Source organism: Rhynchophorus ferrugineus, unplaced genomic scaffold (assembly GCF_030347505.1).
Source record: "Rhynchophorus ferrugineus isolate W39M unplaced genomic scaffold, kcgeb_rfMv2 rfM1, whole genome shotgun sequence".
Classification (NCBI taxonomy): Eukaryota; Metazoa; Arthropoda; class Insecta; order Coleoptera; family Curculionidae; genus Rhynchophorus; species Rhynchophorus ferrugineus.
Genome location: NW_027472580.1, coordinates 28214790 through 28227270, shown reverse-complemented (window position 1 = coordinate 28227270; position 12481 = coordinate 28214790). Strand labels below are relative to the sequence as shown.

The 12481-nt window shown below is 31.3% G+C and overlaps 1 protein-coding gene across 1 annotated transcript; it reads left to right on the top strand.

The window, feature by feature from the left end:
* Window positions 1-10404: 10404 nt before the first annotated feature.
* Chchd2 (Coiled-coil-helix-coiled-coil-helix domain containing 2) lies at window positions 10405-11620 on the top strand. Its single transcript, XM_076419248.1, has 4 exons — window positions 10405-10776; window positions 10885-11054; window positions 11112-11321; window positions 11385-11620. Exons 1-4 carry the CDS (start codon window positions 10739-10741, stop codon window positions 11390-11392), a joined length of 426 nt encoding a protein of 141 aa, XP_076275363.1. The 5' UTR covers window positions 10405-10738; the 3' UTR covers window positions 11393-11620.
* Window positions 11621-12481: the final 861 nt, after the last annotated feature.

The window sequence follows — 12481 nt, the reverse complement described above, 5'->3', positions numbered from 1 at the left end:
GTACTTTAAACTGGCAACACTTTAGACCACACTCGTTATAGTTTCCAGTTGATATCGCGCTGAATTAGGTTGTTACTAACATAATACCTGAGCGTCTTTATTATTCTTATTAAGTTTTATTTATTATTTAACTTTATTTTGGAATATCTGAAATATGGCTATATTGGATTTGATAGTAGTACCCCACAGTTCGATACCACACGTCCATGTAGGCCTAAGAATAGGCTTATAGAGTAATAACTTATCATCTAAATAATTCAGCATTATAAACCAATGCATCTGGTTCAGTTTAAGGCAAAATTGTTTACTTATTCACCTTGATTTATCATGCAAAAGTTGGATATTCCTCGTGGCTGGAAATGAATCCTCGTGAGTTGATAAAATCGTCATATAGTAGTGGTGTTGGAATTCGGTCCCTCAATTGTATATAGGAGATATAACAATAGGCCAAGGACATTGCCCTACGAAACACCTGAATATATTGAATGTAGTTCAGTGTAGTCGTAACCATGTGTCACAATAAAATGTCTGTGTGTGAGATATGAATTTAGTAGTTGGAAATGCGGATGGAGCAGAAACTTTTTCAATTTAGTCAAGTCCATTGCATCACATCTTATCAAAAGTTTGAAATATATGCTAAAATGAAGCCGAGCATTATTTTTATCGTTTAAATTTTTTATTTATTTGGTTGATCAATCTGTGGTTTTGTTCTATAGTTCCGTGTTTGTCACCGAAACCAAATTGATGCTCGGGAATAACATTTCTTTCTTCTGTCGTTACTTTGAGCCTCTTGAATAATAGTTTCGTCATAGAAAAGTTTGGATATCACAAACAAGAAACTTTTAGGGTGGTAAGAGACTTCCATTAGACTTACGGCAATATATCATTTACAATTCTTGCAACGCATGATTCTGTTGTTCGCTCTGTATTGCTGGTTATATACGCAGCTATACGCCATTTTACCTTCAATTGACATCGGTAGACATTACTGCAATAACTTTTTCATTCGACTTCTAATAGCGGCTTCTAATACACTACACCTTGTTGATCTCACCATATGCACGGCAAAACTTTGTACTGTATTATGAAACTTCCCTTTCAGAAACATAGAAAACTTTTCTTTTTTGCTAGAAATGAAACTGACAATTTTCAGGCAATTTGTGTGTAAACGTTTAGAAACAGTTGATTCATCAAATGTTAAGCTGTCTGTGTAAAGTTCTTTGTTTAACCGCTATTTACATGAATACTTCGCATTTTCACTCAATTCGCTGATCACAATAAACAAATGCATTTAAGACAATGCAAAAGAGCAGGACTATTTCAACATACTGATTACCAAGCCATATAATTTACTCTAAAATATAATTAAATGTATTAAATTATATCTTAAAAAACATCATCTATATTCTTTAATATCATCTGAAAATAAATATTTATTTCTTCGTCATACATAACGAACCGATAATCAAAATTGAAATTTCTTTACAGCTAATTTGTTGCCATGTCACGAAACATGTCACATTTCTCTTTCTGTCACTTTCATTCGTTCATTTTCCCTCACAAAATTTCCCGATACCGTAACCATGCCCAAGAGCAAGGCGGCCCCCTCCAAACCCTGGAGATCGCCCAAACCCTCTAAACAACCGCCCGCAAGCAGAAGGGAATATTCGTAAGTTACATAAAAAAAGACTGTTATTTATTTATTCATTTATTTCCGGGATGTTTTCTTGTGCAAAAAATGACCTTATTTGTTTCGCGCGTTGGCACGCAGATTGCCAGTCAAAACAAATAAATATTTGCCCAGTCACATGAGAACAACTCTGGAAATTGGCTTTGCATGAAATTGTACCAAATTTAGTCTCTTCACAGGACCGGATTCGGCAGTGATATTTTCGAGGGTCTTAATAATAAAATTGAATATTTACGATTACCAACCAAAGCGTCTTAATGTTCTTAGTGTTATTTAAATTTTGTAAATATGTGTCTATAGATTTTTATAGTTTAGCAATATATTATTTAACAAAATCGCTGAATGATCGCTTAGTTTTTAAAGTTAGTTAGTTAACTCTCCACCTGTCGCGTCTATTTTAAGACAGTCGCGTGGGACCATTAACAGCAATTAATTCGTATTTTAACCTAAATTTTTGACATTATTTTGACATATTGTTTTTGAACAGAACCGAATCGTAACAAAAAATTAAAGAAAAATACAGTTACAATTTTTTGTTATATTTTAACTCAATCGCCTTAAAATTAACTTAAAAATTAAAACACATAATCAGTACATAGTCTATCCAAAGTTGGTGAGAACATACGCCTTCTCAATTTGTGACGTTTAAACCGTGCAATGTTGCCACATCAACTCTGAGTTTTTGTTTATTTTGTCTTTGACCTATAACAAAATTGTTAGTTATTTTAACATTATAGTACATCTAAAAACTACAGTAAATTATACAGCCACAATAGTTTATAGGTTAGAATTATATCCTCTTATCACTATTGTTTTCAAGAATTTGGGATACGTTTGACAACCGGACGACTTTGACAGGCTCATTCGTTTAGGTGTTCGAACTTATCAGACATCATTGTGTCTATTTAACTAGAATAAAATGAGAAGGAAAATAATGCCTGATTCTAAAACGAATTTACAAATTGCGGCAGGCAATACATTAAACATTTTGATCACGTATGTTCATTGCATTTTTTGATAGACTATACAGCTTTAGTATGATTTGGGCAAACGTAACAAATACACTTCAATTTTCTATCTGTACGTCTTGGATAGTGAATGCGGCACTTTCTCATAAGTGCCAACTGAACTTTATCAGGAGGCACGTTTCGATCACTGTTTCAAATCACGAGGTAAAGTTGTTGGTGTTAGTCGTGACCGCAATTCCTAGCGACACAATGTCAATGATTTCAAGAATACTTTCCGCTGGATCTTATTTGTTGACTTGACCGTATTCAGTATTACATGGGCATTCAGTACGCCAACATCAATGAAAGTAAGTAGAAGCAGTAACAGCCAACGGTAACACACTCGTGCAACCAAGTAGGAAGCAATAAGCTTGTCTACGACATCAACACCGCCTTTAGTTTTTATCGACTGAAAACCAAAAGCATTTGAATATTCTTCCATGTTTTTTAACACTTATGAACCAATTATCCAGGTTAACGTTTCATCCCATGACTGCTTGACAAGAGCGTTAGTCTAAGTGTCTTGATAATAAGGTCTTTCTGGTTGCTTCACTACATAAATTTTCCTGTTTTTCGTATAAAATGAAACAGCATCTACTCAAGAAAACATCTTGATTCCGTATTTAGCAAGTTTACTGGGCATAAACTCTGAAACTCTCTAGCATTTCGTCTATAGTATCACACTCAACACTGTAATATTTCTCGCAATTCTTGACAAACGATTTATAAATTTACCTGATTGGTGCTTACATTAGTTTATTGCTTACATTGTTTTCTGTGCATATATGAATGTCATAAAAACTGAGGAGCTCTAAGTAAAAACCAAAACCCAAACAAAGCTCTCAATTCCATCACATTTGTAAAACCGTAGCCTCGTTGTCTTTCATAGTTTACTTGCATCGATGTTATTTTTATATTCGTGCAAGTCATTATGTGTTGTTAACAGTTCTGTATCCATAGACAATGACCAAGATTATATAGGGCCACTAACCTCTCGCGCTGTATCTCGTGGACCTATAGGTTCTGTCACTATATAACGTTGACGTGTTCTTACATCTTGTGGGTAAGAAGTCTTCTTCCATCTGTAAATAGCCGTATAAGAACCGCGTCTTTGTTTTTTTTTTGCAATATAAAAATTACGCGATGATAAATTACGCTCCGTGTCATGGTCACTAACATCATCCGAATAATCAGTATCTTCTTCATCATTCTCTTCACCACCAACAATTTCCACATATTCTTCTTCCAACCGTCTTAGAATACAATGAGTTTGTTGATTGTCCATTTTACAATTATAATAAATATACTGGAACAAATTAGAAAAAAAGAACAAACTACACGCAGACTATATGTCGATTGCATGAACGTCGAGCATTTGAGGAGGCTACCTAAAGTGACAGATCCGCGAACGTATTCCAAGTAGGATTGGCAAAAGAATATCGATATATCTATCATATTTTCGATCGATAATTTTTTGACTGATATATCGATATTTTTCCATCCAATATTTTTCGACTTTTTTTTAATTAACAATATTCCTTAAACATTAAAAAAATTATAAAATTGGCACTTGATTTTAAAAATTTAGTGTATTTAGGTATTTAATTTTAAACCTTTATTAAATCAGTTATTGTAAAACGAATTGATATTTTTTTCCTGTGATGAATCCTTTCCTGAATTTTTGAAAAAATTTACACCCCTTATTCCAAGTGTACCTTTTCTGTAATTTTTTTTGAAACCTGGAAGACCCCACGCGACGGGTCGAGGATTAAATCACATTCATGTTTTTTACTACAGTTATCGGAAATATCTTTTTTAATATATCGCTATATTTTATACCGATTTATGGATATTTTTTCGGACCAATAAACTTTTTTGTCTTTATTTTTATCTTCAGCACAATAAATCTAGAAAATAGCCAGCTTGGTGGCGCAGTGGTAAAGGTGATAGGGCGGTCCTCCTATTGTTGCGATAGCCGCGGGTTCGAATCCTGCTGGGACATGGTCGTAAATTTATATTTGTGATTGTTTAATATTTGTAATTGTCCTAGGCAAGAGTGTAAAATCCGAGAAGGAAAATCATCCCAGTCACGCCAGTAACCAGGCTGGGTAAGACCGGATGACTTCTGGGATGATTTCTAAATTTGGTCATTCTCCAGTGGGTAGGCTTAATGCTGAAGATCGTCGTTCAAATAAACTCCTAGTTGGTAAAAGGAGAATTTAAAATATATTTTTTAAAAAATCTAGAAAATATCAACATTTTTCGAACATATCAATAATTTTAATCAAACAGGTATTTTTCCGAATTTACTTCTGGTATAAGAATCTCTAGTTTATTAATTAAAATGAATAGGTTACCCAAATGTTTTTGATTGCCTCGACTATAACGGTATTTGTATAGTTTTAACGATCACAATGTAAGTAGAGTATAAAAATATGATATAACAAAATGTAATAATAGAAATAAATTACAGACTAAAAAGTTAAGATTAAAAAGTTAGTAACTATTATTTGGCGATTGCGATATATGAAGTTGCATATGAGTACCATCACAATATATATAAATATAAAATTAAAATAACAAAGTGCGAAGGGACGTACATATATACATACGTACACATATATAGTCCGTTCAGAAAAACAGTGAACCACGTCATCTGAATTGATGACGTCAGAACGTCGCAATGTTACCGCATCGACTCTGAGTTTTAGTTCATTTTGACTTTGACATACAACAAAATTCTAATCATATTCTAATCTAAATAAAATACTTAAACTGTTAAAAATAAAAAGTTATATTATTAAATCAAAATATAATTTTATAAAATATAATTTATTTTAACATTACAGTACATCTAATGCATATAATATCGAAATACTTAAAACCACGATTAATTATACAGTTACAATAATTTGTAGGTTAGGGTTGTATTTTATTATATTTACTAATTTACTGATTTTGTTTCCATACCATCTACCAGTTAGTGTTCCAAGGGCGTTTTTTTTTTCCCTTTTTAACTAGAATAAAATGAGAAGGAAAATATTTATGAAGGAAATAATTTACAAATTACAGGCAATACATTAAACATCTTGATGACGTGAATTCACTTTTATTTTTAATAGACTGTACATAGAAATTTGTACTATACCTATTCTACTGTAAAAAACATCTGAATAATAAAACTTGTTATCAGATATCATGTTGTAGATTAAATATTTCAAGGAATCTAAGGAGTGTAGATAGGTGTAGGTTTTCCGGGGTAAAAAAATGATAGACAATGAGGGAAGTTCTTAATACGATCAAATCATTACATTTTAAGGAGGGTATTTTGGAGAGAAGATCTCCCTTTAACAGATACGAATGATATTTTTTTAAGATTTAACAGATTTTATTCAAATTGAGGTTGATGAAGATACCACAATTTTTTTCATTCCCATATATTTTTGGATTGATATTTTTTCAGCAAACCGATATTTTTTCTAGGCCAATGCACTTTTGTATTTTCACTTTATTTCTTTTATTTTTCTATTCAATAACGATAAAACTAGATATAAATATGCCGGCTTTATCGGTGCAGTGGTCAAGGTGACAGGACGGTACTACTATTGCGATAGTCGCGCGTTCGAATCTTGCTGGGACATGGTTGTAAATTTGTACTCATCATTATTTATAATTGTGATTGTCCAATATGCAAGAGTGCCAAACCCGAGAAGGTAATCACGCTGGGTTAGACCAGAATGTCTTATTTCTTGTTCTGGGATGCTTTCTAAGTTGATCTCGGAACAGTCTCGGAAGCCACATTAAGTATAGGTCCACTCCAGATACACCCTAGATGGTAAAAAGGAGACTTAAAAATATAACAACACATATAAATCTAACAATAACTATATTTTTCACTTTCTGTTGACTTTTGCTCTACTTTTCACTGTGTATACTCGAATACTCATTTTTATTGATTTTTGTCAAATTTGTCAAATTCATTTGAGATTCTAGCCATTGAGTAATATATAGAGTGTTAACTTAATACAAATAATTTCAGTTTGTTTTGCGTGGTCTCAGCAGGAAGGCGCTGAGAACGTCATTTCACTGCATTATGTTGGTTAGTATAAATTACCATTACAGGCACCTGTAAAGACAATATTTTATCAGGAAAGCATTGGTTGATTTCATACGCATCACGTGACCAACCTCTGTTGTCACATGCTACTGACCAATTAAATTTGAAATAAAACCCAAATGTAATATTTCAAAACAATTTATTAAAATAAAATTCTGTATAAATAAAAACATTATGAAAAACGAAAAAGCTAAAATATAAGTATATAATAAGCTGCAGTCTAATTGAAAACACAACATATCTCCTGGCTAATATAATATTATTATTAGTGTTGTCCGTTTAAATAAAATGTATTAAAATTTCTACCTTTTTGTTCCCTCATACTGAAGGCAGAGCAGCACAACTGAAAGTCTGTGTCTCTTAATATTTTACGTTAATTATATACGTCAGAATGGAGAAAACATACCAAAAAGTAATAATTTAAAGAACAGCAACAAAAACTTACAATGTATGATATATATCAAAATAACTTCTGTGCCCTTATTATGGTAAAATAGAGGAGTTAAAAAGACAGCTTAAGGGTATATTAACAATATAACTAAACAAGCACGATCGTGACTTGTCTATAAAATCAAGCTCATCTCGTTAGTCTACAAATTGTATTATTTTTGTATTAATGTATTTTTTAAGATCCTTGTTGAAAAGGTTATCTCGGTTAAGGACCATTAATCCAAAATATTAATTATAAGTATTTTAACCAACATACATTTGTTTCAAATAAATGAACCTCTTCAAAATAAATAAGTTTTCAATTGATGGCACTTTACAATCAAAAAAAAGTGGTCTCAGAGTCAAACAAAAGTCTCGATCAAGCATCGGTTGGACTAAGTAAAATCTCTATATATACTCTATGATTCTAGCCAGTGTTTGACAAAAGCAAGCCACTGTTTTTCCACGGAGTAGTGGATGTAACTATACGAAAAGTTTTTTAAAAACTGACGTGTATTCAATATGGTATTACAAACTCCTTAACTGATTTGATATTCGCTGATATTATTACTTACTTAGAGCATTTTTATTACCCACACATGCAAATCAACACTTCTTAAAAAATAATTTTATGGGCAATCGAGATGCGGAAATTGATAGGCGTTATGCTTACAATCCATCAGTGAAGCGAACTATTCTTCAAGAACTTCAAATGTTTCTTCATCATCAGAATAACTATGCCATCTGACAAGCATAATATCGTCATCAAACCCGATAAAACACCTGGCCAGAAGCACGATAAGCGATAAACAATATCGATATAACTTTATACGATATTTTTTTCAACCGATATTTCTTCAAAGAAATTGAATATATTTATTAAACATTATAAAAAACCATTTAATTATTTTTAATAAAACTTTAAATTTAGTACTTAATTTTAAAGGTTTAGTTCAAAATTCTGGTTCTGGTAATATATACTGCAAAAAATTATCGAATTTTTTCTTCTTTCGGTGACCGACACCCCTACGCGAGGATATTTAATTCAGCGACGATGATTTACTCGACTTTCACAATTCAATCGACGAGGAGATTATTGTTGATATCCGAGAGAATACTCAAAATAGATGTGGGTAATATAAAGTTTAAATCGTTTTAATATTAGCTGCTCAAATAATTTTAACTAGTGTTGGGAACAATCGACTGTTCAGTAATTGACTACTTTTTGCTATCGACTACTTCAGTCGCTATTTCCGACTGATTTTATTACTATTTACTATCGACTGTTTCAGTCGTTTAATTTTAGTTACTATTTTCGGTTCTACTAGTTTATTCGACTGATTTTTAACGTTCTGACCTTCCGTCCTAGCCGCGACCTTGAAAGTAATGCGCCGAATTTATGCTTATATAGATTTATATGTATTATATGTGCTTTTATGTTTTTTAGTAGTTTGCTTGTGAATAACTTTATATTGTAAATTAATATAGCAGCATTTTGGAACACTAGTTTTCGAGGGCAAAAAAATTGAATTGTAAATGATAAATAGTAAGATACTTTTGACTGGCATAATAGGTAATACTTTACACTATCGACTGTTTCGACTGTTTTGCGACTAGCGACTGTTTTCGGTCGATAGTTCCCCGGTTTTACTAGTACACATTCTTCTAGTCGAAGTGAAATATCATCAGTCCACAAGCCTTTTTGGGACCGATGTTATTATTAATTTCCTTGGTCTACCCGAGGGGCCAGATTTATAACTAGTTCGAACTCATAAACAAGTGTCATTTTGTCGGACCTGTTCATTTCAATACTTTTCAATAATCAGCAGTCGACCAATTAATAGTTTGAATCTGCGAATTGCTTTTCATAGTGAGTAATCTTTGTCTGCTGCTGGACTTAATTCATTAACATAATATTTGAAGCAGCCCGTTAGTCTTTTGATTCGTCTGAGTGCTGATTGTAATAAATTTTCTATTGTCTGCAGTGTTTCTTGATTTGTATCATTAGTTCCAGTTTTTCTTCTTTCATTTATCATGTCCCTAATTTCAAGAAGGTAATTCAATTCATGATAATATCATATTTCTCCTTTGTTGTTGGATTAGCTTCTTTTACTGTAGACCGAATCTATTCTATTAGATCTCGTATTTATTATTAATCAAAAAGCTTGTCGCAATTAAGGGGTTTGTAAGATTTTGATTTTTGTTTTTTCAAGATTGCTGCGGATTTTTCAGTGGTCAGTGTAATCAAATATTAGTTGGTAGAAGCTTTCTGTCTTAATTTAATTTTATTATCTCAATGCTTTTCGAGATGAAGACTTAAATAATAAATGAATAAAGCAATATGAAAAATATTAAAATAGTTTTTAGTGACAATTTTTCCATCCATTTAACTAAAATCCTGTTGCCTAATAGTGGTTTCATATTTCATTCATTATTCTATTGTTACTTACTCATTTAACAAACATTCAAAACATGTCCAACTAAATTGCTTAAAATACGAACGGAACTCTAAATCACCTATTTCGAAATTGGATTAATGCCATATAGAGTCATTTTTAAATATCTAATCATTTTCTCTCTTCCAAATGTCAAACCTATTTTTCGCTTAATCATTCATAATTTTTCATAACTATTAATACTATATTTGACTTTCTACTCATTGACTAAAGCTTCGGTAGAAATTAAGCTAAGAAGCCACAGAAAGTAATTTAAAATTAAGTATAAACAATAAAAAGGATAACTGAAACCAGAATTCTTCATTACGATAACATCTGGACTTTACAGGCGCATTCGTCATATTGTCAATTATCTTTTATCATTAAACGTTTGATTAAAATTTATTGATGTTGGGAATTTATACGCGATATTTTGATCTGTTTATGTTATAATTTAAAACGTTCTCGTTTGTATATATTAGTCCTTTTCATTATTTTTTTATAAATGTCATCAAACTTTCAAAAAAAAAACAAAAAATAACATTCCAAAAAATTTAATAATAATAGTAATCATCCAACGTCACAACAGTATGACTAATGCGTGCAGTAAATGAATAATATTTATTTTTTAATTTAAATCAATAATCTTTCAATCTCTTTTTAGCTTGAACTTTGATATTTATGGAAATCAAAATAAATTAAATCTTTGGACTTTGGCAGACATGTATACTTATGTCAACATCAAAATTAAGTTAATTTCTGAATTTGTTTATTACTCAAAAGTAACTAAAAATACTTTATTCCAACCCTGCAAAAATCAATTATATACTAACATACCCACACAGCACTATCTCCTTCTAATTGTATCTGACAAAATGAAATAGAACTTCCAAGCAGCTTACGTATGTAAATCTAAATATATTCGGTATTTTCTAGAAACGTCATTGGTAAATAAAAGTCGGAAGAGTGTACACGCTTTACTAATTTTACGTAACAAAACGACCGAATAAAGACGTTTTTGTGATATATTTGTTTGTGATAAAAAAAATAGTCAGTAATCATGCCACGACGAGGAAGGTCATCCCCGTCCCCCTCTAGGTAATGATTATATATAATTAAGTATTTATAGGTTATAAAACCATTTGTCCGTTAATCCGTTTATTTATTCTCAAAACTGTATTATAATTTGTTTTTCATTATCTCTAGAACCACAACTCTCCCCGCTAGGGCGGCTCCAGCCCCGCCACCACCAGCTCCAGTTCAAGCTGCTCCTGCACCATCTCAGGGCCCTGGCTTGTTTGGACAAATGGCTGCTACAGCTGGTGGTGTTGCTGTTGGTTCAGCTATCGGACACACAGTTGGTCATGCAGTAACAGGTAAATGACTATTCAATTAATAACCGAACATTCTATTTTTTCACATTATGCTTTTAGGATTATTTAGTGGTGGCTCTAGTGAACCTGCACCAGCACCACAACAACAGGCTGCTCCAGTTCAGCAATATGGCCAACCACAACCTAATGAACCCACTGGTCCATGTGCCTGGGAAATCAAACAATTCTTACAGTGTGCTTCCACTCAATCAGATTTGACACTTTGCCAAGGGTTCAATGAAGCTATTCAGCAGTGCAAAATTAGGAATAGTAAGTTAGAAAATGTGAATTTCAAGTTGTGAATATTATAAAAATACATTTAATATTTTACAGATATATAATGATTTTCTTAGTATTAAAAAACAAATTAGGGAAAGCCATGTGTTAGCAGCCAAGTAGCACAGATAATCCAGCTGTTATATTTTTCTCTTATTTTTTAAAATGTTATTTAATAAATTATTTTCACATTATTTTTGTTGTAAATAATTGTGATGTATTTGTAGTGCCAGAAATTGTAATTGTCTATCTGGTTTGTTATTTACCTGCAATAAAATGGTTTATTACTTGCATTTTCACCTTTGTACCCTTTTTATCTTTTGGGATTCAATTATTTATTTCATAAGACTCAGTGGTGGATATACAGCTTTTAAACAATAGCCATGATGAATTTACATTCATTTTACTAAATGAAATATATACTATGAATAAAAATATTGAGTAATTTACCATGAAATTCAAATTGAGGGCAAATGATCAGTTTGGATCAAAATCACCTTTTCTTTAGAAATTTTAATAAATATGCAATTTATATATATCTTGTTATAGAGAGATATGATGTATAATGTACCATAATTGAAATTGTAATCAAACAATTCTACTTAAAAATTATTAAAAATGTAAATAAATTCATATTGCTGAATTAACCCTTGTATACACTAAAGTCATATTTAGTAATAATTATTTTTTATCAATATGAAGCTTCTTCAAGCTTATATAGTTTAATTATTTATTAGCATTGTTGCAATCAGCTTAGTGCATTCTATTTTAACAAATTATAAATTAATTTACTTCAGAAAAAGCACAGAAATGATTCAATTAAATATAATAATGAAAATATCCAGTTATTACAGTTAGTTTATTCAAAACGATTTATTCGATAATATCCAACACTACTATGTTCATGGGAAAAACCAATTTGTCTTATTCTCATAAATATACTCAGCTATTTCAAACTTATAGATTTTTCTATGGTTACGCGGGTGCGTAATTCAAGTTCTATATGGTGCGTAACCTTATCAGTTTGATCAGAACAATTATTTGTTCACCTTTTTTATCTTAATTTCTTTATAAATAATTAAGAGGTTAGATGAATGTTGTCTAACTTCGATAATTCAACAATAATCTTATTAATTTTTATTCTTAAAAATTTT